This window comes from Ammospiza nelsoni, chromosome 13, assembly GCF_027579445.1.
Source record: "Ammospiza nelsoni isolate bAmmNel1 chromosome 13, bAmmNel1.pri, whole genome shotgun sequence".
Taxonomy (NCBI): Eukaryota; Metazoa; Chordata; class Aves; order Passeriformes; family Passerellidae; genus Ammospiza; species Ammospiza nelsoni.
In genome coordinates, this window is record NC_080645.1 from 2,823,753 (window position 1) to 2,849,748 (window position 25,996).

A 25,996-nucleotide genomic window follows, 5' to 3' on the forward strand; every position below is an offset into this window, starting at 1 on the left:
CCACTTTCCCAAGTGTTCCTACTAAATTCCTTCTATCCCCTTGACCATCTTGGCCCGTGTTTGATACAAGCTTTTTCTCTTGCACAGTTGTCTGTTAACTATGCATGTCCTTTTTGTCCTTTTCTTCTTAATCCCTTCACTTTGGCACATTTTTTTTGTTTTCCCCCAATGCCAGGAGGAGATTCCCAGTTGAGTTTTTGCCTTAGAAATCCCATGACTCTCAGAAATCTCTGTTGCTGTGGGGGAAGGATGACCAATTTCAGCTCCTGAAGTTCCACTGGCTGCATGAAAATCTCAATATATCAATGTACATATTTATGTATATGACCTCAATGTATCAATACATGTATATATGTATATAATCTCAATATGTCTATATATATAGAAAAGCCATCACATTTTTCTGTTTGCAGGGAAGAACTTGAGAATTTAAAAATTGAAATTTCTGTGGTCAACCAAGAACTGTAGGCAGTCTGTTTTAAAATAAAATACTAAAAATTACAAAAAGTATGTGGGATTATTGTGCTTTTTAGTGTTCAGTGTTGGCAGTGCACTGTTCTGCTTATATTTACTGTGTGGAGTATTTTTGTGCAGCTCCTGGGTTCGTTTGAAATGCCTTTAGCACACATGTAAAGAACAGATGCCAGCTCAGAGTAACCCCCTGTGGGAGCTGCCAGCATCTGTGGTGGCAATGTGAGAGGAGAGAGGAGCTGCCTGGATAAACAGATACTCTGTCAAGAGGCACAGACAGGCTCTGGAGGGATGAATGTTTTATTTAACATTTCATCTGCTCCTTCCCATGGTATGTGAGCGGCTCGGAGTGTGCAGCCTGCACCCAGACTGGTGGGATTTCTAACCTGGTTTTGTTGGCATGCAGTGACATGGGGTGCATTAAAGAAGGCACATAACACCTTGCTCAAATGTGTCACCATTATTAATGATGTCAGCAGATGTAATTGCCAAGTTACTTAATACACTTAGAGTGCCATTGAGCCATTCACCTTGGAACCAAATAACTCTTACTTCATCTTACATACCTTAAAATGCAGCTCTGCCCCTCCACAGTGATGCAGTAATATTTATCAGAAGCATTATCCTCAAGTGGCACCTCCATGTGCAACAACCTCCCAACAACTCCAGACCTGTAGTATTATAGAGGCATTTCACCTTAGAGATTAAAATCCCCAATTTCCTCAAAACTGCAAAACTTAAATATGTCCAACTTCAATTCAGCATTCCAATCTTACTTGAAGTTTTCTAACCATAATATACAGTCCTTATATATATAGCAATTTTAATAAAGGGAGCTCCAATTAAATAACAAAGAAAATTAATTCTATATGTAAAGGTGGGGAACCTGCAGCATTCGTTGTTAGTTCTGTATCACAACCTGGTGACAGGTTCAGAAGACCCCCTGTATTTGTCCTGGGCTGCTGCTCTGTTCTCATCACTGCTGGCAAAGGGGAATAAAGCACTAAGTGAGAAGGCTGGGGAAGACAGATTTCTGTTTTAAGGCAGCTTGGAACACCCCACTGTAGTGAATGGAATTATGTCTTCCCATCACTCACTGTGAAGCAGACACTTCTGACATGGCGTGAAGAGCCCAGGAGAAATTTGTGGAAATCATGTCACTTTTAGCTCAGCTTTGGAGAAATCCACACCTTGAGCACCTACCACTCTGTTGTTCTCACTTCCATAAGTTCACGAGTGTGATGTAATTGTCCTGGATTCAAACTAGTAAAACAGAACAGAATTACATGATGACTGCAGCTTTTGAAGTGATAAATGATAATTTGAGGACAGAATCAGTAAAACCCATTACTAAAGTCAGCCAATATCCAGAGGTATCAGGGTTACAGAATAACGTGTTGCTTTGTATAAGCAACACTGTTACTTTATATTAAAGGAAAATTTAATATTTTCCTCATAAAGAAAGAAGGCTGGCTGGGTTGGAAGCACATAAAGTTGTCACTTACACACTGGTTATCATTAATAATGATACATTTTACAAGCTAAAGTTTTATTCAGGCTCTCTTTCCTTTCCCCTCAGGTATTATCATTCCCCCTTTCCACTTTTCTAAATCCATCCATCTGAACCTCCATTTTGTGGAGTCTGTTTCCTGCCATGTCTTCAGGATATTTTCACTTGTGTCAGAGCTCTTCCTGTGCCCCGTGTTTGTAGTGCAGATCTGCAGAGACCTGTGTGGGTTTGAGTGAGAAGATAAAAGCTGAAGGGTCGATGGTGCCCAGTGCAGGTTGGCACTGCAGTGCCCTGTGGGCTCGCCTGAGCCCAGTTGTGATGTTTCTCTTGAAAACAGCTGCTCAGCATTCTCTGCCTTGCATGTGGGCTTCCCCAGATTATGCTCTGCTCTTTTAACACACAAAATCCCTCTTCCATTCCTTTTCACTGCTGTGTTGGTATTTTTTGTACTTTTCCCTAGACCCGCTTTCCTGACTCTGCATCTGAGAATTTTAAGGTTCTAATTCCAGTGTTGGGTGCCCACAAGGGGCTGTGTGCCCAGACTGTTGGGACACAGCTGTGCCCATGGTCTGTGCCAGGGACCTGAGCGGGTCACAGAAGCTTGACAGGAGCAAACTGAGGAGCTGGCCTGAGTAAGTCGTTGTAGAGCTCTCCTGTGGAGACCTTTGCAGCAGTTTACATCCCTCTGTGAGTGATTTAGCTGGCATCAGCAACTCTTAAAGGTTTTATAGCTGACTATCATGGAAACCTCCTGAAAAAAAAAATTAATACTTACAAGGCAGTATCACAACATAAAAGTTGCATAAAATGCTCTTATTGATTTATTCCTTCCATATTCTTGATTGCATAATAAAAGAATTCCTATTTTTGTGTGCTACTGTCTTTGTGAAAATCAATGTGTTTGTAAAATGTATCCTTGACAGAGAGCATTTCCTCAGAGCTAACAAAATTACAATGAAGGAGCCTTTTTCCTTGCCCCAGAGATGTCTTAAGACATTTTACAGCTGCAGATTGGGTGTCTCATTGTAGCCTCTGCATGGGTTTAGCAGGGTGCAGGCAACTGCTGGATCATTCCAGGTAACTGAGGCTTCACAGATCAACTCCGTTCTCTGGAGTCTGCTATGTTCTGTCCCTAATGTAACCACACTTTTAATTTTGTCCATTTAAAATGTTTCTTTAAAGTTGCAAAATTAAAATCAGATTGTCAATTCATCCATCCTTACTTTGTTTGATTTGTACCTTGTTTAAAAGCAGCGCAAGAAGTTTTTTTCCAAGATGAAAAAAACTTATCCATCTCATCTAAGCACCAATTGTGATTAATTACAGATCTGGTGAAAACACCATTCCTTTTTTGCAGCTGGCAGCAGGGTTTCAGAAGAGAGGCAGTGATGTTTCCCCCTGAAGAACACAGATGTGAGAAGGGCCAGTCCCACCTGCACACGACCGTCCTGATGCTCAGAGCACCTTTTGGCTTTTTCTTCCTTGAGGCAGAGAATGAGAAAACACTGATGTTTCTTCTAAATTTGATCCACAGTTTGGCTTTCTCTCTAAGTCCTGAGACTTCAGTTGTCTGAATTTTACATTTTCCTTCGCCTGTGCTGCCTTAGCAAATAGGGGGAGCAGAAGCAGAGCAGGAGCAGCAGGGCTGGAGCAGGAGAACACGCGTGCTTTCCCTGTCCTGCAGGAATTGCTTTGGCTGCTCTGTATCTTTAAGGGGCTGACCCTATCCCACGGGAGCCGCTATAAAGGCAGGTAGGCAGCAGTGCCCTGCTCAGGGAGCTGGAGCCAAGCAGGGGCAGCTCCCAAAATGACTGGCCACCACAGTTGGGGATATGGGCAGGCTGACGGTAGGTTATGGCATTTCCGTGCTGCATCTCTCTGTCTCCCCCCACTCGTTTTCTTTCTAGAGCTGTTGCCTGAGCCCTGCAGAGCTGCCTGCATTTTGATGTCTGCAAGAATCAAGTATATACAGCAGGTAATTAATTACTTTATTGATAATCAATAGCACCCAGAAAGTGGCACCAAAAGATGTGCAAGTTTACATCTGCTGCCTTTCAGAGTTGCAATCAACATTCCTAAACTGAGGGAAGCAGTTTGAATGATTTGGGGTTTTTTCAGACTGCAGATATTACAGATGGGTCCCTTTCCAAAATGCTGTTATAAAAAAGATTACCTGTGTCTCTCTCCAAAGGCAATTCTGTTAGGCAAAGAAGATTTAGTAGAGCAGTAATAGATCTCCTGGTTCTGTGCAGTTGCTGAAATGTGATATCTGGGCTTTCATAAAAGTGAATAAAATAAGCTATATGTTATGTATGTCTAGTACATCAATAAATCGTACAGACCAGTATCAGATCTCCTACAGAACAAGTTATGCTTTCTGATTTGACAGTTTTTAATTTAGTCCTCCTCCTTTGCTTCCCACCTCCACGGCTGCGTGTCACAGCGCAGGGGGGACGTGGAGCTCCTGAAGGATTGCCACGGGAGTGTCGTGTAGTGCCTGGATCCTTTACAGACAGGGTGGATCAGAGCCTGATGCTGGCCAATGACACAATTGCATAACTTGCTGGAGTCTCTCTCCTTGCAGCAATTATTTTAGCTGCTGAGTGTCCAACAAGAGTCTTTTGTATAACCTTGAGGGGCCAGTCTCTTTCTTAGTAGCAATTCCTTTAGTTTCTGTGAGTGTGAGAGCACAGCTGAATACCAAGTGAAGCTGGTTAGTGCTAGTAAGTAACATTATGTATTTGTGCTTGTAGCTAGGAGTAATAGAGCCGTGGGTACTCTGATGAAGCTTGTGAGAGCCAAATGATATTGCCTTAGCTTGTGTAAGAGCATTTAATTCCTAGATCTGCTTTCTATGCAGGATGAGAAAAGATAATTTTATAAGCTTAGCAGAAAGTGTTAAAGCCAAGTAACAGTGCAATAGATCACTGTTGTGTTATGTAAACTCAAGGACGCTAAATACCTGTGCTTGATTTAAAAAAAAGCTTCCCCTTGTGAAAGTAAGTGAGAATGCTGCAATGAAAAATGTGCTTCTTGAGAATCCTGAAGCACAATTGTTACTGTTATGCTTCATGCATAGAAGCGGCAGAGGAATTTAATTGCTGCTTTCACTACCATAGCAAAGTAGAAAATGAGCCATAAGAAACAGGAATTCATAGATATGGATAAGCTTTTGTTATCTTAAATGGCTTAAGAATCTTCCAGCTCTGGCAGCAGAGTTCTGCTATTAAATTGGGCCTTTTCCCCTCTCTATTGAGGTCAGGAAGTCCCAAAATGTTAATTATCATCCTGTATCCTTCACTCAGGTTCGAGAGATACCATAAGGAGCATGAGTGAAGAATGGAGCTGTCTCAAAGATTTACTGCAGTCATAAAATTATTTTAAAAATAACTGCATAGTCAGTAGCTAAGAGATTGAGTCATCTGCATCTAATTTGAATTGCTGGAGCTTTTACACTCTCTTTCCCAGGGAGAATTAAATGCTTTTTCTTTGGGGAGTGTGTTTGTGCATGCAGATGTTTACACCTGTACCTACCTTGGAACACCTTATCAAGGTAACTGCAGCCTCTGCAGAGAGAGTGGCACAAGTGACTGGGGGTACAGCAGTCTCTGCCATGATCTCCTCAGCGTGTTCTGGACAAGATATTTGAATCCCCATCTTGTTGCAGCCTGCTTGTGCTAATAAAACCACACCAGCCTAGAATTTAAATTAATTTCTCACATTCCAAACATTGGAGTCACTCTTGCTGAGCAAGCTATTTCAAGCCTCCTGCAAACCCATAATGACCATTCTGTGTGTGGTGGGAAGGAAATAATGCTGCTTTCCTTGGCTTGCTGTTGAAGGCCCTTCCGAGTGGCACAAGGCTTACCCCATCGCCCAGGGGAACCGGCAGTCCCCCATCGACATCGACTCCGCGCGCGCCGTGTACGACCCCAGCCTGCAGCCCCTCGTCATCTCCTACGAGTCCTGCACCTCCCTCAGCATCTCCAACACCGGCCACTCCGTCATGGTGGAGTTTGAGGATGCTGACGACAGGACAGGTGAGACTGGCACAGCCAGCTAACTCAGAACGCAGCTTGGGACTCAGTGGGGGCATTAATTAAGCACATTCTGTACGGAGTAACTGCTATGATGTATAATTTCAGCTTAGAACAAGGCATGTGACTGGAGCTGTTTATATTTTGTCTTCACTTGGAGCCTCTCTAGCAATGCAATATCACAGATCAATAAGTGTTTCTTCATTAGGAAAAGCTCTTGCCTCATGAAAATGAGAAGTTTGATTGCAGTCCTTTTCTTTTAGATGAGCATTGAAGTTTGCTGGGCATCTCTCCAGCACTGCCAGACCACATCCAGCACCCAGAGCAGGGATGTTAGCTCCTCAGTGCCCTGGCTTGTGATCACCCCAATCAAAGATGCCAACTCATGTGCCAGCTCTGGCTCAGTGCCCAGCTCCCACCCACAGGGAAGGGAAGAGGATGATAAGCAGAGCTGGTTCATGCAGCACAGTCATCATAGTCATAATCACTGCGCCAATTTGTACCTGGATAAGTTGCTGTTACCTTGCATTTTCTTTTCTCCTCCCTGACTTGTAGCACTTTGGTTTCTTCAGAAATTAGAAAATCTTCAGCTCATTCTGGGTTCTGAGTTGGTAGCAGCCAACTTTGGATGTTGGGCTGTCTGCAGTTGTACATTATTCTTGTCTCAGCCCTTGGCAGAGAATGTAAATTCTTTAAGTGATTGATTTCTTCTGTTAGGTCTGTTTCCATGGTAGACTGTGCTTTTACATCTGGGGGTAGGGGAAGAGCATTCAAATGGAGATAATAAAGCAGCTGATAAATGGGAAGAGTGCATTAAAAAAAAACAAAACAAAAAGAACTGGAACAATTTGTAAGCCTATCAGCTGATTTCATATTCCTTTTGGGTGTGCTGATTGATGCAAGTTAAACAGGATACCTTGATTTTGAAAACAAATTATTTTTTCTGTGAAGTGGTTTGTCTGCCCTTCTAAATAAGGGCTAAAGGTTAATATTCCAGACATCTTATTTTAAAATCTCTCTTCTGGAATGAATTTAAGAACCTACCCAATGGGGTGGTCAAGTTTTTAAGCATCTTATCTTTACTGAATTTGCAAACTGGGTGAGCATTTTCCACTTTTACTGCACAGATCTGTTCAGAATAACACCTTATAAATAGAATTTGTAAAACCTTTCTGGAAGTATTATCTTAGCTTGGTAACCACTTTAATGCAATTTTCAGGTGAACTGTATCTGTGTAACAGTGAACTTTATTCAGCCTTAGAAGTTAAGAGCATGTATTACTCTGCACTTAGTGACACAGACTCAGAGCACCTGCCAGGAATGAGACCCTTCTACACTAAGCATGTCTTGTTTCAATAACACTCTTCCAAGGAAGATAACTGCTAGGAGTGGGAAACATGGCTTAAACTGCTTTTAGTTGTGTTGAAATAGATCTAGTGACTCAAAGCTCTGCTTAAATGACACAACAGAATTTTGACAGTAATCCATAATAGCTAAATTTCTTAAAATATTAGGGACAGGTGATGCATTTTTTTGCTAACTTTAGAAAAATGTACTAGGAGTATTTATATCTTTAATTAATATTAAAACCTTTGCTTTGGCAAGGCTGGTTTCCTGCTTAAAGGCCAGCTGGAAGCATGCACATGTGGTAGCACCATGCAAGTCCCATTTTTCACTCTTTAAATAAAATGTTATGAACTGCACTCAGGATGCAAGCTTTACAGATATTAAATGTAATTTTAATTTTCTTAATGTGAGACTGATCAGGTCTTGAGGTCTGTTGGGCAAAGTGAGATTTGGTGGCATATAAAATTACAGGGATTACTAAAGCTGTGATAAAATATCTTCTATAGGTGGCATCTTAAACATTTGTTTGTGCTTAGGTGTTATTTCTAAATGATGTATGAAGTGTCTCTGTGGCATTTCCTTACCTTTAGAAGGTGATTTGAGGTTGAGTGGTGTCATGTGAAGTACCAGCTATTATATTTCCTCTTTTATGGGATCAGGTATTTAAAGGAAATGGAATATAGATAACCTCCACTAAAAGTAAAGATACTGTGAGAAGGAAATACTTATCTGAATTGTCTAGCTGATGTTCAGGGTGTAAGGTTTCCTTGGAGCCTTCTCCTGTGCAGGTGAGCAATGCCAGCTGTGCCAGCCTTTCCTGCCAGCAGAGCTGTTCCATCCCTCTGCTCATCCTGGTGCCTCCTCTGGGCTCTCTGCAGCAGCTCCAGCTCCTGGCTGTGCTGGTCCAGGGCTGGGGCAGCTCTGCAGGTGGGGTCTCACCTGGGGGGCAGAATCCCCTCCCTGCTGCCCACGCTGGGCTCAGCCCAGGGCAGAGGGTTCAGGGCTGGGGCAGGGCCAGCTCGCACCCCCGGGTCCCTCTCCAGTTCCACTTGCATTTATTGTGTTTACCAGGAAACATGTAACCATAAGGGTGGTCACAACATCTTCATGTGTCAAATATGCTCTTTCAAAAAAGCTACAAATTCTGCACAGGTAGCCACACAGTGGTTTTAATTTACATTTTTTTCAAACGAGTTTTGATGCTCTCCATTAATAAATCCATCCCTCTTAAATGCCTGGATAAAGCATCTTTTGCATGCTGGCAGCTTGGAGAGGCTACTGCCTTTTTTCCACTATTGTGCCAACGGTGGTTAGTTTTACTAGTAGGAAGCTAAAAAGCCAGAATGCTTAAGCTTTCTTCTCCTGTTTATTTCTTTTCTTGTTCTTCTGCCCAGCAATCAGTGGAGGGCCCTTTCAGAGTCCCTTCCGGCTAAAGCAGTTCCACTTCCACTGGGGCACCACTCACAGCCAGGGATCAGAGCACACCATTGATGGAAAACCTTTTCCCTCTGAGGTAAGGATGTGTCTTCACAGATGGGATTATTTCATGCAAATCATGTTGTCACATGGCTTTGTCTGCAGTGGGGGCAGGATTAGGATTCTGATTCCTTGCTCACCATAGGTAGGTCAGCCATCCCTGCCCTCCTCAGCTGGATGGGGAGAGGAGAGATAAGGAGATAAGGAAAGGCTTGTGAGTCAGGATAAGGGCAGGGAGAGCTCCCTCACCAGTTACTGACACAGCAAAACAAAAAATCTGTTAACAACCAAATCAGAGTAGGATAATGGCAAATAAAAACTAAATCTTAAACCAGCTTCTCCTCATCCCTCCTTTCTCCCTGGGTTTAACTTTACTCCCAGCTTTCTCCACTCTGCCCTGAGTGGTGCAGGGGGATGGGGAATGGGGGCTGTGCTCAGCTCATCCCAGGCTGTCTCTGCTGCTCCTCCCTCCTCGGGGAAGGGCTCCTCACATCTTCCTGTGCTGCAGTGTGGGGTCCCTCCCACAGGGGACAGTGAGCTCCTTGAGCTTCTGCAGCCTGAGAGCTTCCATGGGCTGCATCCTTCAGGAGCTGCTCCAGCCTGGTCCTTCAGGAGCTGCTCCAGCCTGGTCCCTTCCTTGTGATCACGAGCTGGGGAAGCTTCTGGCAGTTTCTCACAGGAGCCACCCCTGTATCCTCCCACTCCCAAAGCCTGGCCATGCCACCCCCGTGTGGGCTGTCACAGAAAACTGGCTGGGTTCCTGCCCACACTCATGGACCTGTCCAAAGGATTGAACTTCATGTTTCCAGCAATGCCTTTGGCACAAAGCTGTTCTGTTATGAACAACTGTTAGTGCTATCAATGAGAAACCACGTTGATAACTTTGATCACTAATTTAATTCTTATTTGTTATTTTTCTTTAAAGCTCCACTTAGTACATTGGAATGCCAGAAAATATGCAACATTTGGAGAGGCAGCAGCAGCTCCAGATGGCTTGGCAGTAGTTGGTGTTTTCTTGGAGGTAAGAATTGCAAAAATAGCATGTTTACATGATAAAAAGCATTATGCTGTAAAGTGTTTGAGGACTATGCCACATATTTAAGAAGTGCTTAAGGAAAACAGATGACTTACTGGAAGCATTAATGCATTGAAAATTGCTGAAAACTTTGGTAGGAATGTTAAGATTTGAGTAAGAAAGCAACCCCTGATTAAAGCATGGTTGCAGTCCTTCTTATTTATCCTGTCTACTCCATTCTTTTAGATTGGAAAAGAACATGCCAGCATGAACAGACTCACTGATGCTTTGTACATGGTAAAATTTAAAGTAAGTTCTAAGCTCTTTAAATTTGCTTCTGGGATATCCTTTAAAAGTCATGCTCATGTACATCTTTGAGACAAAAATGAAAAATCACCCGCCCACAGATCCTCCCATAACTAGAACATAACTGTAGTTGTAGCTTCTTTTTCCTCTCCAAAGTTCATATTATTTTCCAAATTTCAGGTGCACCACAAGGCCATGCTGACCCCACTGGTCATCCAGAGGTTCTGCCTTTCCCAAAAAGTCTAAAATCCACAGCTCCCTGACCCTTGAGACTCAGCTCTTAGACCCAGCAAAATAATCCTTCTCCACTGAGCCTCAGCTGGCACAAGTGCAAGCTGCCTGTTTGTCTTTGCTGCAGAGCTCTGTCGGGGATGATCTCACTGAGGTCCAGAGTTTGTTCCTGAGGTGTTTCCTGAGTGACTGAGACCCTTTTGGATGCTCCTTCAGCCTGAAGAATGTTGCTTTAGACTGTGGTACTTAAGGCAATCACTGCTTTAGGCAGCATCCCCTTCTATTTCTACCAATCTTTTGGTTGATGTATCTTCCTCTATCAATCCACCTTCCTCTAATTTTAGACATGAAGGTTTGATTTATTGTTTTTGAGCCATATTTACCATAGTAGACAATAACTATAGGATTTAAATTTTCCTACTAAAATAGATGAGAAAGAAATGAAACAAGGAACTCTGCTGTGATATTATCTATACTCACACTGAACACTAAATGCAAAACACATTTCCTGCATTGTTTTTGGGCCTGTTGTGACAAGAGGTGAATTTTGGTAGAGACAATGGTGCAAGATCTCAAAGTCCAGTAAGCCAGCATTAGCCATCACACTTGCCATCTACTTTTGGCTAACAGTTATAAGGCAGCCAAACCTTTACGGAATTCTCCTTTCCCCTTTTCTTAATGTTGGTTTAATGTTTTCTTCTCTTTCAAAAAAGTTATTTTACCTGCTCTTAAAAGTAAAAGGATACATTTCATGTCTATTTTCTCTTCCCAGGGAACAAAAGCTCAGTTTAGAGGCTTCAACCCTAAATGTCTCCTGCCCACGAGTCTAGATTATTGGACATACCTCGGTTCTCTGACAACCCCACCCCTTAATGAGAGTGTGACATGGATAGTGCTGAAAGAACCCATAAGAATCTCTGTCAAACAGGTAAATTTCTGATACTTTGTTATTGTAGCATTCAGTGCTGTATAAGCAGGCAAAGACTGTTTTGATTTGAAATTAGGCTAAGTTAAAAGTCTCTGAATATTTAATTTGGCCTGTTCAATCCTCAGGGCTTCTGTTGATTTCTGTTAATACTCTCTAGTGTTATTGAACCTGTTCCATTAACTGATTGAAATATATTTCCTTTTAGTCCTTTATAAAAAACTATTACTGTCGATTGCCCCCTTGAGCAGTGAATTGTTTCCCCTGAACTTCCAGCTGGAGAAATTCCGCATGCTGCTCTTCACTGGTGAGGAAGACCAGAGGATCCAAATGGCCAACAACTTCCGCCCCCCTCAGCCTCTGAAGGGGAGAATTGTTCGAGCTTCCTTCAAGGCCTGAAGAAAACTGATCATGGCCCTGAGATATCCAAGAGCTTCCACATGTGAGATACTCTAAACAGAAACTCTGGTCTGCAGACCACTCATGGAACATGCAAGGCAGACATTTCCATGAACCCTCTGCTTGGACAGGGACAATCTTCTGGCTTTCTCTTTAAATTGAAGTGCTCATTGTTTGGAGAAATGGCATCTTTTTAACCAGCACTATTTAATATAAAGGATAGCTGAGTGAACTAAGTTTGTTGTCCAAGACTTGAAACTCTCTAAAATTAAAATGACATCAAAATCCAACTTGATATCAAGTGGAAAATTGTGTAGTGATCTACTAGTGCTGATGGCCACAACTTCTACTTGTCTCATTTAATACATGAGGAAACAGTAATCAAGAATTTTGGACAAACTGGACTTAAATTTTCCTTACTGATCTGTTACCATTTGCTGAGCTCTGATTTAAAGATTGCTTTCACTGTATTCTTGCTTCCTGATGACACAGCGTGTGAGTAGCACTAGAAAAAAGTTCTTTACTTGCCTCAAGTAGGCCCTGGTATGTAACTTATATATATATTTTAAATCTACTGTTCTTAGATGCTATCTTACAATTTAATGCTGTGCTAAAAAGCAGAGCAGTTTACTGCAATGTTATTTAGGTGTTTGTCCTTTCAGCCCATGCAGGACACAGGACCACAGTGCCCTGGTCAGGGTCAGTTTGCTTGAAGAGTTCCTCTGTAGTGATCCAGGTGTGTTTTGTGTTCCTCAGTTGCTCAGATTCTACCTCAGCTCAGTGCTATGCTCTGCAATATGACCTCCTTCAGTGTCTGCCTGACAGAAACCAGGTATTTTGTTTCCTTTAGGGAGCTCACGTGGGTTGATCTTGTCTGCCCTGGGTGAGCATTGCTGCACAGACCCTCCCTGCTCCAGGACTGCCTGGCAGGGATGCTCCCTGCACACACAAGGCTTCAGCACTCCTGAGTCCTTTTACCTCTGCAAAAGTTGCTTTAGAACAGCCATGAGTTGGTTCTGCAACTTAGGGACAAAATTCTGACTCTGGTACTCAATACTGTGATGTTCTCTGTGACTAGCCACAGTCAGTTCCCAGCTCCTTGAGTTCTGGGCCTCACGTGGCCTGTTCTGCCTGTGTAGTTCAGGTGAAATTGCTGATGTGGATCACTTTGCACCAGCTGAGATGGAGAAATCAGGATGTACAAGGCCAAGGGAGGTGGGGAGCAGGGGGAACAGCAGCTGCTGTGGCTGCTCCCCTTCCTCCAGGGAAGGATGACAACATGAGGTGTGGAGCACAGTACAAGGAGTGAAGGACTGAATTCTGCTCCTCAAATCTCCATGGTTTTTCTGCTACACTGACCTAAAACTTTCTCAGTTTCCTCTTATGTAGAAAGAGGGTAACACTGACCTCTACCTCACAGAGCTGTTGTGAGGGCTAATTCAGCATTGTTTTAGATGTGAAATTCTTATCCAGGAGATGCTGAAGGCAATGGAAAATACTTACAAAATGCAATGGTTTTAGCTATAATGAATGTTTTATGAACTTTGCTAGTAATGCAAACTGGTATTGTACAAAATCTATTTAATGTATCTTAATTTCTTTAACAAATTAAATAAATGAGACTTTAAAATCACATGTGCATATCTTCATCCTTCTTTTTGGGAAGACCCACCTCTCCCTACGTACAGCATTATTTTTCTTTGATTTTCATTAACAGAAATTATGTTTGAGGTTTTCAACAGTTGCATCTCTTTTGGATCAAGGAATGCTCTGACTGTTTATGTTCAGTTCTACAGAAACCTTCCCTAAGCTACTGTGGAATTATCTAAGTACAGCTAGGAGTTATTCCTCTCAAGTTTGTGGACAAGTTTTTAAATTCTAGAAATTATTTCTGACATTTCTTTTTAGTTTATATCACAGTTCTTACCATCTTCTAGGATTAACACTTTCTGTTTCAACTTAATCTTTTCACTTAAGTTCTAAAATCCTGTGTACCTTGAACGACTTCTTGCCCAGAGTTAAATTATTATCATTAATCTTAATGTAAATTTTAGAAGTGACATAAGAGATGCATTCTAAAATGTAAGAAGTCTTTCAACTCACATTTTGATAGCCAAAAACCATTTACTAGGGGCAAATTTAAAATACAACCAATATTATTTACCAAATGTACCATAATCAAGCTATCCCAGCACTGCTGCATTAATATTAGTACAGGTGTTCACAGAGCAGCACTTTCAGTGTTTTCCTCTCATTTTAGGCACAGGCAGAGGTTTCTGCTCCCCGTCTCTCACAGGAGGTAGAGGGCTTGTGTACTGAAACTTTGTCCAGTTTTCCCCAGTTCCAACCCCTCAATCTAAAAAGTTTATTTACACCCAGGCTGTGTCTGCTGTGACCTTGCACACAGTACTTAAGCTTCTTTCAGGGTGGTTTATCCATGAGCAGCAGAAGGATAATGTTTAGCTTACACAGTTATTGGAAAAGCTCAGCCATTGCAAAGAGCTTTAAGTGCTGCATTGCCCCAAGGTATTCAGTTCCAGGGAGAAGCTGAACTGTACCTTCTTGCAGAAATAAATTTGATTTTACTTACAGGATATGTTGGGCTGGGTTTTTTTTTTTCAGTTGTTGGATGCAAGAACATGATCTGTTTTTTTACTGCAAGGAAGTAAAATATAAAAGAAATACTTTTATATTCTTTGTTGTTTCTTGAGACCCTGATCATCCAATAAAAGCCACAAGTATTGCATTGGATAAACACCTCTTCAATGCACTTCATTTATTTTGAGACTAAACAATTCTAAAACAAGAGCTATCCTTACCTTTTACCAAGTTGTTGTGTTGAAGGAAAAATGGGAGTTGACTGCAATTATTGCAGCAAGATTTCACTTACCTTCTCCTGGGCTTGCAACCATCCTGAGAGAACAGAGGCCTCACGTTTGGGACAGCAACTGAACTTGCACAGTGGTAAAAGCTGCATTAAAAATGCCCTCTAGTGGCTCTCCTTCCCTTCCTTGCCACAATGCTTAAAGCAATTGTTAAGGCCCATTCAATCAAAATACAACACAGGAGAGAATTTAACTCTGGCAATTTGTAGATATGAGTGATTGCCATTGAAAACCCCTTGCTGGTTCTGTGTATGCAGTCATTGAAACTCCTTCCTCAGATAAAAATCAGTCTGACAAAAGAAACTCCATAAACCAGTTACAATTTTTTGTTCCTCATTTCACTGCTGAGCAGAGAGATCCTCTGCTTGGTGAGCTGCACACTCTCTTAACTTTAGCTTTTAAACTTTAATAGCTGTAGTTACAGTTCAACTTTGGGATTTTTCCCCAATCTCTTGCAAGCAGAAAGATTTTTAGGCAGTTTCCATCATACAGTTGCTATAATGTAGCAGATTTATAATGATATGTTTCATGATGAGGGTAAATTAATCCAAATAGAAGAACTGGGGAAAAGGTTTTGCAAGGTACCTCAACATCAAGATGGTGCTTTTGGCAGAGTTCAAAGGTCAGAAAGATAAAAAAGCGAGCTTTTCAGGAAAAAAAAACAGAGATAAGCCTGAAGAAAATGAGGTGTTATCTTATATCTCAGTGTAGCTGCTTTCCTCTCTGAATTCCTCTGCATGCAGAAGTGACCATTTAGTAACAGCACCGAGCATCAAAGGTCTGTCCCTGCTCTGCCTGGGAAAGTGGGGGTCTTGCACTTTTTCTCACTTACCCTGAGGAAAGCACAGCAGAGGACAGAACCTGAGTGACTTGCACAGAACTATTTCCAACTTGCTCAGCTGTAAGGCAGGGAACTCTCACTCCTCTGATGTTCCATTTATGCTGCTACCTGCAGCGCATTTGACATTTAGTAAAACTTCAGCATCTTACTCCAGGTTGTGAACAGCAACATAGTAACACAAATCATTTAATTTCATATTGACACAGTGGAATATTAAATTGAATTTAGGAGCCAGCTCACCCTGTTTGTCTGTTGGAGGAGCAAAAGGTGGAAGGAGGAGAGAGAGGAAAGGAACATAATCACTTTTTTACACACGAGCACTTCTTCCCAAGACACAAGATTTTCCTGGACTTGAAAACTCACCCCAAGAAATGTAAATTTACAGTGGCACAGAACCTAAATGAACATCTGTTTGTTTAACTAAAACCATTTTAAGCAACACCCAATAAAAATGATCCGTGTGGCGTTCAGGTCCCATTACAGCAACTGGGAAGACCTTTGCACCAGTGCAATTACATGGACTTAAACTGGGTCTTCAGATTAACCCCTGCAACTCCAGACCTGCTGAGCCTCTGCTGCAGGGAGAGGCTAAATGAAGCTGGAGGGCTGGAATGGCACCTTTCCTACCATTGTTCATGGTGTTTACCTCTGTTCATCGATGTTTCTTGCAGCGTGCCTTCTTTCCTAGCACTTGAGTGTTTGGTTTAGATTGTTTAGGAAGACCAGACAGGAAACAGCTGCAGCCAAACAACAAAGTGCAGTTGCTCTAACAGACCTAGAGCCTCCTTCATTTCTCCATTTGTTTGTGGGGTTTGTGTGTTCATAATAAGAGATTTCTGCATCTGCGGTGCCAATTTGCCTTTTGTGAAAATCCAAAATGTCTTATACAGCAGATGAAATGTCATTATTCACAGGACAAGATCCAGCCAGCAAATGGGACATTTTAAGGGTGCTCAGCAGGAAGGTGTTCTGTGGGCTGATGCTGCTTCCTTTCCAAAAGCTGGTTATTAGACTGTGGGGCTTTTTGTGCCAAAAGCACAAAACTCAGTCTCTGTTCACTGAGATGGGCCAGAGTTTGTTCAAAGGAGCCACTTTCCTTTGCATGCTCACAAGTTTACAAAAGGTTTGGATCTACTGCTGTTTTCTAATCTGTATCACTAGGCTGACTCTCTTTATTGCAGAAAAACTTCTGAAAACTAAGAAACTACTTTTAGTAGTAATTTACTTTTTTTTTTTTGATTCAAACTTTTTGCTGCTGGTCAGCTTTTTGACAAAAGGATTAGCTATTTATTAGAAATATTAGCCCAATTTTTAACTTGCTTTCTTAGGTATATCTGGCTTATTTGGTGTTTCTGATCTTTGTGTGCCCCATAACAGGAAATGTTTACAAAGCATCAGGAGTCCCAGACTTTCCATGAATATCAATGAGGTCACAGAAGGTAATCCATGCTAGCACCTGCTGTGAAGGCAGCGTGGATGAGGAGCAGCTGTTTGCAGCCTCTGGAAGCAGAAGATGTTTCAATTGCACCAAAGCAGCCACAGCTGGTTTTCCAAAGGAACAAGCAGGGAGAAAAATAACATTCTATGGGAAAGAAGGAAACCCCAAATAGTGCAGTCTGGCCAGAACAAGAACACAGAAATGAGTTCAAAAATGTATTTATACAGAAAACCAGAGCTGCTTACTGTTAAGCAAATAAGATTGTTCCTTGAAAAAAGTCTAAAAATAGGATCTGCTATATTTTAACATATAGCTGCACCTTAATACCATACCTGGAATTAGATTCATTTTCTTATAAATACGGGTTAGGATTTTCTTCTGCCACAGCACTAAACTTTGCACACATATAATCAGCAAAGTCAAAACCAAATCTGAGCTTTTTTAAAAGAAACTAGAGTTCTAATGTTTTCAATGCAAATGAAGAGCATAGAGCACTATGGCAACCAAGCATCATTGCTACAGAAATTTGCCATTTTTATTTGATATTCCCAAAGGCAAAAACACTGCAAGCCTTTTCAGGGAGTACAATTTCTTTCCTCAGATTATATGAGAGAGTAGCATTTCTAATATTTTTTCCTTTAATTATATATCTTTAGTTCATCAGCATAATCAAACACTCCAAAGCAGAATCTTAATCTCAATTCAAGTTGGTATTCAGCCCAGTCAAGTACCTTCAATATGATATTCCTTCTTGTGTTTAGAAAGTGTGGAGTGAAAGGGACATCTCCTGCAGGACTGTTAATTGTTTCACCTTCATTTACATGGTTCCTAAGTCACTTCAGCTTTATGCAATGAATTTATGAAATTACTGCATGAACATGTGAGCAGTAAGTTACAGTATGCAGCTGAAGAGGAGTATTTAACCATGGTGGGAGCCCAGGAAACTCAGAGCAGTCAGGCTTGTTTTCAGGCTGCTGTGTGAGGCTTTACCAGTTTTGTAAATGGTACAAAAGCTGAAAATTGGTAGGGCAGAAGAAAGAATCATTAAATCATGGAGTATCCTGAGTTGGAAGGGACCCACAAGGGTGATTGAGTCCAGCTCCTGTCCCTGCACATGTGCCTTCTCTTTAGAGCAGCTCATGTCCCTGTGCATCCCTGGCACGATGCCCAAGGGCTCCAGGGTTTGGCAGCCGTGCCCATTCCCTGGGGAGATCCCGAAGCTGCTTTTGGTGCATCTGAGCACTGCACAGCGCAGAGAGATGCGGGTAAGGGCTGCTGTGGGTGTCCCCTTTCAGCTCAGATTTGTCAGGCAGATAAAATAATTACGTCAAACTTAAGGTGGTTAGTTGTTTGGTTTTTCTTTGCCATGTGCTAAAATACTGCTTTGAAATTTTTGTTAAGATGACCTACTTTTTTGCATGTTCTTCCATGCAACATAAAATTATCGTTTCATTGTTTTAATAAAAACAAGAAACAAGTGAAAGCTCAGACTCATTGAGGACGATCGGCATCTTTCCACATGAGATAACCTGGGAGCACGCTCATCTCATCCAGGATACTTGCACCACAGTATTCAACTAAAATTCCTTGAATACAAGAAATAAAAGTACACTGATATTATCAAAGCCTCTTGTGACTTGCGAGCCCTGTTTTTTGCGAAAATGATTGTTAGAGGTTTTAAAGCAGGGACTACTTAGTAACCACGGCGTTAACATCAGTAACTACTGATTAACCTCCGTGCACTTTGGGCCCATTCCTTCCCCTCGTTACCGGGCTTAGAACCGCTCAGTGGAAATGTTAACCGAGACAAGCAGTCATATGAAACCAAAAAAACCGGGAGTCAGCAAAATGAGCCCTTTTGTTCTCCATAATTTATATGGCGAGTCAATTACGAAAGAGCTTTGCGATTTTGAGCCCCTTCAGCCGGTGTCCTCAGCGCTGAAGGGTGTAGAATCGTAGTGGAAAAAAAACCGGAAAAGCAAGGAGGAAACAGCACGGTTGTGAGCGACATAAATGAGGAAGAAAGCCCTGCTGGTGCTTTTTGTTCCTAACACGTATCACTCGCTCCCTTTTTGCTCTCGTTATTGGGCAGCCCAGGGCCGCTCCCACAGCGCCTCAGGGGCGGCGGGCGCGGGGCGGCGCCGGCAGCGAGCGGGGCCGGGGCCCCGCCGCGCACAACATGGCGGAGGGGCGGGGCCGCGCCCGCCCCGCTGTGTCCTGACGGGAACCCGCGGCAGGGCGGGTTGGGCGGCAGGGCTGTCGGTCAGCGCCGTCCCTCAGCCCCGCCGGGGGCAGCGCGGGGCCAGCGGGCTCGACTGGCGGCTGCTCGGCCGGTGGGTGCGCCAGGGGCGGGGGACGGGGCGGGCAGAGAGCGGCGGCCGCCGGGGCAGCCGTGCCGGGGCACAGGGAGTGGAGCCGGGCCTGGCGCGACGACTGTGCGGAAGCGGGAGGTGGGAGTTGTGCGGGGCACGGGCTGCCGCGGCGGCGGCGGTGTGCGGTGGGTGTGTGCGGGGCACAGGGCGTGTTCTGTGCGGGGCAGGGTGGGTATGTGTGCGGGGACGGGCTGTGTGAGGGTGCGGTGCGGGTGTGCGGGAGCACAGGGGTGAGTGCGGGGCAGGGCTGTGGGGGTTCGGGGTGTTGGGGAGCACAGGGGTGAGTGCGGGACAGGGGTGTGGGGGTTCGGGGTGTTGGGGAGCACAGGGGTGAGTGCGGGACAGGGGTGTGGGGGTTCGGGGTGTTGGGGAGCAGAGGGGCTCTGTGTGTCGGTGTGTGGGGCTGGGGCGGTGCGGAGGTGGCGCGGCAGGGCTCGGTGTGTGCCGGATGTGTGTGGGATGAGGGTGGGTGTGGGCAGCGTCAGGAGGGTGAGTGAGGGGAATGTGGGGATCTCAGAGAGGGTGTAAATCCGAATGTAACGGGTATCTGTTATTTCGCTGGGAAAAGCGGGCGCTGCTGCGCTCTGCGGTCCGGCAGCTGCTGGGGCCGTGCCTGGGCTGTGCCGGGGCTGGCCGGGCTCAGCCCGGGCCCCGCTGGGACACCGCGTCCCGGGGGAGGCAGTGCCGGCGCTGGAGCGGGAGCGAGTTTATGTAATAATTGGCTCTTACATAATGGTCTTTAGCACACCGCTTTAATTAGCACCGCTACCGGGGGCGTCCTGGGCAGCGGCGTCTGCACACTGCGGCTGGGGAGGACCCCGAGGATGGGAGCGCAGAGAGCAGGGCTGGCACGCAGGAACTGACCCTAGGCGGGCGCAGGGCTAACCGGTGTCACTGACTCTGCTGCTGGGCGGAAAACCACACCGCCTCGCACTGTCAGCCCGCCGGGAGGAACGGGGACTGTTCTTTAAACACTGTTTCAATCGGGTTTTTGATCAAGTATGTGAAAGTCGTCCTTTCAATCTCATGGCTGGGAGGGACAGGAAAAGAGTAGAGGAAAAACAACGGTGAATGGATTGAAAAAGGCTGGCAAACCTTGTGTCGTGCTGTAGGTGCTTTTTGGGTTTAGCTGTTGCTGGAGTTGGTAGTGTCAACTGTCTTCTTATTATTTTGGTTGCATTCTTTTGGTAGGACAACAAAAGGCATTGTGTGTGTTGGGAGATGCAGTGTCCCAGGAGACTGCAGGCGAGCCTTGGACAGGGAACTGGCACTGCCTTTTCCACCTCCTCTCCTGACATCAGCAGTGAAATTATGCTGTGTCTTTGCCTGTTCTCACCTGGTCACCAGATTCATAGTGGTGGGGTCTGTTGGAATGCTTGTCTGCTCTTTTCTGCATTAAGCACACTTCAGAAATGTTTTGTGACACATTGCTTTGGGTTCCAAACAGGATTTTAGCAGTTCTTGGGTTGTATCAGTAGGCCTTCTGTTTAGAATAGCTCAAGGTGACTTTTACTTCCTGCTGATTTCTTGGAAACATTTCCACTCATCTGATCTGGCTGATTTCTTGTTATTTCTTGTGAAGCGTGCTGCTAAAAAACTGCTGTTGTGGCAGCATGTAGTGTCTGTAGCCTGAGCAAGTGGTGTCACAGGCCACCTCTGTGTGTTTGAAAGCTCACAGAGAACTCTCTTTTCTCAGTGGCTGCTAATGGGATCTTTTGGGAGTAATTGTACCTGCGGTGCTGCCATACACTGAGTTTTTTAAATCCATGGGGCAAAATTCTGTTTGTGAGTCAACATCTGGTTGTACTTAGCACTATCCCACAGTTGGAATACCTTACTGAAAGCTGGAGACAACGTGAGGACCTCCCCCACGGCAATTGAAGAGCTTCAGCTGCTGAAGTGCCTGAGGTTTCAGTGCTGTTGGCAGCAGAGATCTTCCCTGCAGCTTGTTCTAATTGCCCTCCAAATGAACAAATTGTGAACCTGTAAAAGTTGTCAATGTCTTATAGCTTTCACTGCACCAGAGTGCACAATGCTGGGAAAAAAGCATTAATTAACCAGCAGAAGAATTTGCCTTCAGCTGTGTAAAAGATCCTGCCTGCCTGAGGGTTGGTTAAGACGTTGAAGGTAAAAAAAAGAACAGCTGAGCTTATAAGCTGTAACAGAATTGGAAAGGTAGGCTGGCTTGTTCTAGCTGTGAGGATCATGGTAATTCACATAAATCATTAACTGGCCACATCTCTCCACAGTCTTTCCACAGGGTTTAAGTACTTATCTTCTCCTGGGTTTGAAGTTTTGAGTCTATTAATAGAGTTGTACTCTAGCAGGCTTTTTTGAGAGTTGTGCAACTATTGTCAGTTTAAGTCCCAAGTTTCTTCTGTGTCATGTTAGACGAGGCTTTTTGTTGTGCAGTTTCCAATAATGTTTCTTGTAATGTTGCCATTTCTTCTTATTCTTGCCACAATGAGGGAAAAAATCCTGTCTGGAAAGTAAAAATTATCTTTTCTGATGAGTTAAAAGCAGCAGTCATATCCTTGGTTATAATTAAGTGACAGAAATGGTATCACTTTTAAGATGCCTTTATCCATAGCAATCTCTTTTGGAGAGAAGTTCTGACTGTTTCTGAGAGCTCTAGATATGCTTCTAAATTTCTATATGGAAAGCTTCTTATGAACTTTCTAATTATTTTCCCTTTCCTCCATTTATATTCCAGGCTGCAAGGACATTCTGTGTTACTGAGGGAAGGTGCTCCATTTTTGTAGTGACTTATGATGTCAGGAACTGTATCATCCTGGATTTTAAGCTCAGCCAGAAGCAGCATTATTTTACAAGGGAAAGGACGTTGGTACTCCATCTGTATCCCAAATAGGAACAAGATCAAATGGAAGCTCGTTTTCTCCAAAACATGTCCCTCCCCTGCTGGGAGCTGCAGCTTGGACAGGACTTTCTCCTTTCCCAAAGCATTCCGGCACACTTCCACCGAAGAAGAACATTTTTCCTTCCAGCTGTCTCCGGCGCAAATCAACGACATCCTCAGAGCAGGCGAACTATCCCACAGAACACTGGATTTGACTGGCAAGAGTGCCAATTCCGTGCTGAGGTTTGAAAGCAACCAGCTGGCCTCCAACAGCCCCATGGAGGACCGGTGCAGCGCGGCCACGTGCCTGCAGACGGCGGGGATGATGTTCGGCGTGTTCGACGGCCACGCGGGCGCCGCCTGCGCCCAGGCCGTGAGCGAGAGGCTGCTGCACTACATCGCCGTGTCCCTCCTGCCCCGCCAGAGCCTGGAGGAGATCGAGCTGGCCGTGGAGGCCATGAAACCCGTGCGGCCCATCCTGCAGTGGCACAGGCATCCCAACGACGTGGAGTACCGGGAAATCGCCTCGCAGTACTTTGAGAACCTCCGCGTTTACTGGCAGCACTTGCTGGACCTGGACGCGGAGCCGGGGTTTAGTTTGGAAGAAGCCATGATTTGTGCATTCAAAAGGTTAGACTCAGACATATCACTGGAAGTTCAGGCTCCTCATGAAAATGAGTTGATGAGAAATATTGCCCTGCAAGTAGCGTTTTCCGGTGCGACAGCCTGTGTAGCTCACATCGATGGCGTTCACCTACACGTGGCAAACACTGGCGATTGCAGAGCGGTTTTAGGGGTCCATGAAGAAGATGGAACGTGGTCTACTCTCCCTCTAACCCGAGACCACAATGCCTATGATGAATTTGAGATTAGAAGATTGAAGCGAGAGCATCCTAGATCTGAGGAGAAAACCCTATTTGTGAATGACAGATTACTGGGGATTCTCATGCCCTCCAGAGCTTTTGGAGATGTGCAATTAAAATGGAGTAAAGAATTGCAGCACAGCATTCTCGAGAACAGCTGCGATGTTGAGGCTCTAAACATTTATCAGTATGTTCCTCCAAACTACCACACCCCCCCTTATTTAACTGCAGAGCCTGAAGTCACATACCACAAGTTAAGAAGCAAGGACAAGTTTCTCGTTATTGCTTCAGATGGGCTGTGGGAGATGCTGAGTAACGAGAAGGTTGTAAAACTTGTTGCTGGACACCTTACCGAGCTCAACATGCAGAGACCACCACTGACTTTTAAGAAACCAGTTAATTTGGGTTACATGCACAACTTGTTGCTGCAGAGGAAGAGCAAAGGGCTGGCCTCCCTGGACCAGAACACGGCCACGCACCTGATCCGGCACGCCATCGGCAGCAACGAGTACGGCGAGGTGGACCCCGAGAAGCTGGCTGCCATGCTGGCCCTGCCCGAGGACCTGGCCAGGATGTACAGGGACGACATCACCGTCACCGTGGTGCACTTCAACTCACAAACCATTGAGGATTACTACAGGAGCCACCAGTAGAGCCTGGCACTGCTGCACTCCGACACCACCAGGGAACTTCCTGAGCCGTTCCTCTCGCTCTCTGGTGCTCCAGCTGCTACCAGTGCCTGCAAGATCCTAAATCTTCTTGTTACTTACTGGCTTTGAAAATAACTTTCTAAAAGGTGAAATTTCCCTGGGTTTCCAGGTTTGTATACACTGAAGAAAAAGGTTTTCATAAAACCTCACTGAAATGTGATAGAACTAAAGATTGTGGACCAGTTCTGATTCCAGGAGAACCTCTGGTAAAACTTTCCGATGAACAAACAAGGCAAATTTCACTGAGACTGGTACAGTTTAATAGAGATGGATAATAGGTGTAGCTGCATGGAGTGTCAGGCTCTGCTCTTGTGGGGAGTGAGTAGCATCCTGTTGAAGCACTGTAACTGAATTAAATAAATTAACTACCAAACCTTTTCTGGATGTGTCAGATATTTTAACAAACTGCCCCATATTTATAAAATAACATGAAAGAAGGCTGTTCAAACAACCCTGGGATTTTCAGATGCCTTTCCTGATTCTCTCCCTTAAGCAAGGGAAAAATTGTATCTTCTTGTGCAGTTCTTTTCAAATGGGAATTCATATTCTGTGTGTGGACTTGTGTGACAGCTTAGAGTTCAAACACATGAGGGCCTTCACAGTTCCCTGTTCAGGATTTAACAGTACTAGACTTAAGCATTTGAGTGTTTTGCTTAAACAATGTACTCTTTATTAAAGTATTGATAATTTAAATTGTTTGTCAGATCTAGAAGTTCAAAAATTCACCTAAAAGTAAATACAGCAAAAGAGAGCACTTTTCTCTCCAGATTTAACTTAGAAGAGATAACAGTGCTGATACTTCTCCAAAATGGGTTTAATTTTTCATTCTTGCTTCTCCTTATAGGTACAGAGTTATTTTCCCTAATGAATGTAAGTTTTAGTCTCTGAACATACACAAAAGTGTATTTTACAATGATTTTGCTTTGTACTGAGCTTTCCAGAGTCCATCCAAGCTTGCAAATAAGCTTTTACATATGGTGTTCTCTGGTGCCTCTTCCTTGTTTACACTCCACAGGAACTGTTTCCCACAAGGATTTACACACTGGAAATATAAACCTGTTTACTGTTCTTGCTGCTGAGTAATAACTCGTGTGTGTGCTGAAGAGCAAATAAAAATATTACTTTTTCTCTTAAAGTCACTTAAAAACATTATCCTCCTACAGTTTAGTAAATTAAAAATTTTAATTTAGTAAAATAAAATTTAATTTAGTAAAATAAAAAAAAATTTCTCAAGATCTTAAGTAGACAAGGTCTTGGAGCTTAAACTGATAGCATTTCTGGATTTGGGGCTCTTTGTGTACTTTTCCTTATATATAAAATTTCTTAGTGCTTTTTTCAGGCATTTAATAATCTGTTTTGAAGATGGGATTAGAAGGAGAAGGAAGGTAAAACTGTTAAAAAATATTCATGACTTTGACTATTCAGGATTGACTCTAATTAAGTGCTACAATTGCAATCACTAAATGTGTCCCTAAAAACCCCAAAGTTCTGTTCCTTTCACCATCCAGTGGTGAAGTCATCTCTTGAAAGAGTCACTGTGGCACTTTTTCATCAAGTGTAGGTCCTGGAGACATTGTTATGTGTAGGTTTTAACTGCACCTGCAAATGTGTGGTGATTGTTTTGGGTAATGTTTCTAAAAATCAGAAAGTTATTCCCCATTTCACAGTAGGTTTGCTCATGCAGCACTATAATTTTGACATGCAGCACTATAATTATCTGTGGTGAAAAAGGATGATGTTAAACTAGTTAAAAGTTTGATTTGGTTTGGTTGGTTGGTTTTTTAAATACAAATCATGGATTCAGCTGCATGTTCCCTGGAATTTGTTGCTGTCAGTGAAGGCAATCCATCCATACTTAGAATCATTTGGGTTGAAAAAGATCTCTAAGATTGAATCAGCTGTTAACCCATCACTGCCAAGGCCACCACTGAGCCGTGTCCCCAAGCACCACATGGCCTTAAATGTCTCCAGGGTGGTGACTCCACCACTGCCCTGGGCAAGCACTCAGGGAAAGACAGGAATTTACCAGAAACTCCTTCTCCTCTACAAAATGAGTGTGAACTAGGACTAATTAGGATGAGAAAACACCAGGGTGACAAGTCCACCCACGTAGAAGTGTGTGAGAGCCCTGGAAACCCAAAGCTGATTCTCTGAGATGCCAAGCACGTGGAGAAGACAACCTTCAGGTAAGCAAGGTGTTGTTGTGCATTCTTATCACTTTGTACTCTCAGCTGATACCCCAGGACTGTGAGATGACAGAGCTGTGGATTCTTACACAGAGCCCCTGGACAGCCACTCTGGCCCTGTGGCTGT

At 43.8% G+C, this 25,996-nt stretch overlaps 2 protein-coding genes and 1 long non-coding RNA gene across 5 annotated transcripts; 2 read left to right on the forward strand and 1 right to left on the reverse strand.

The window, feature by feature from the left end:
• The first annotated feature begins 3,785 nt into the window (after nt 1-3,785).
• On the forward strand, nt 3,786-13,345 carry CA7 (carbonic anhydrase 7). Of its 2 annotated transcripts, none has more exons than XM_059481385.1 (7): nt 3,786-3,828; nt 5,824-6,021; nt 8,760-8,878; nt 9,767-9,862; nt 10,103-10,165; nt 11,166-11,321; nt 11,595-13,345. In XM_059481385.1, exons 1-7 carry the CDS (start codon nt 3,789-3,791, stop codon nt 11,715-11,717), a joined length of 795 nt encoding a protein of 264 aa, XP_059337368.1. In that variant the 5' UTR covers nt 3,786-3,788; the 3' UTR covers nt 11,718-13,345. The 2 variants fall into 2 exon arrangements, with proteins under 2 accessions (XP_059337368.1, XP_059337369.1); XM_059481386.1 differs by having other exon boundaries at nt 11,570-11,641.
• On the reverse strand, nt 8,719-14,924 carry LOC132078988 (uncharacterized). Its single transcript, XR_009419341.1, has 3 exons — nt 14,608-14,924; nt 14,308-14,372; nt 8,719-9,014 (listed from the first exon to the last, which is right to left on the reverse strand). It is a non-coding gene; the product is annotated as an uncharacterized LOC132078988 (long non-coding RNA).
• A 4,172-nt stretch (nt 14,925-19,096) lies between these two features.
• On the forward strand, nt 19,097-24,061 carry PDP2 (pyruvate dehydrogenase phosphatase catalytic subunit 2). 2 transcript variants are annotated; one of them, XM_059481600.1, is made up of 2 exons: nt 19,097-19,214; nt 21,967-24,061. In XM_059481600.1, the coding sequence occupies exon 2, from the start codon at nt 22,022-22,024 to the stop codon at nt 23,624-23,626; it is 1,605 nt and encodes a 534-aa protein (XP_059337583.1). In that variant the 5' UTR covers nt 19,097-19,214; nt 21,967-22,021; the 3' UTR covers nt 23,627-24,061. The 2 variants fall into 2 exon arrangements, with proteins under 2 accessions (XP_059337583.1, XP_059337584.1); XM_059481601.1 differs by lacking the exon at nt 19,097-19,214 and adding an exon at nt 19,274-19,331.
• Nucleotides 24,062-25,996: the final 1,935 nt, after the last annotated feature.

Excerpts from the sequence above, each read along its gene's own strand:
- CA7 (XM_059481385.1), top strand. The coding sequence starts at position 3,789 with ATGACTGGCCACCACAGTTGGGGATATGGGCAGGCTGACG. Across the intron at positions 6,022-8,759 it reads GGATGCTGACGACAGGACAG|CAATCAGTGGAGGGCCCTTT; the intron begins GTGAGACTGGCA and ends TCTTCTGCCCAG. Across the intron at positions 9,863-10,102 it reads TAGTTGGTGTTTTCTTGGAG|ATTGGAAAAGAACATGCCAG; the intron begins GTAAGAATTGCA and ends CCATTCTTTTAG.
- PDP2 (XM_059481600.1), top strand. The coding sequence starts at position 22,022 with ATGATGTCAGGAACTGTATCATCCTGGATTTTAAGCTCAGCCAGAAGC.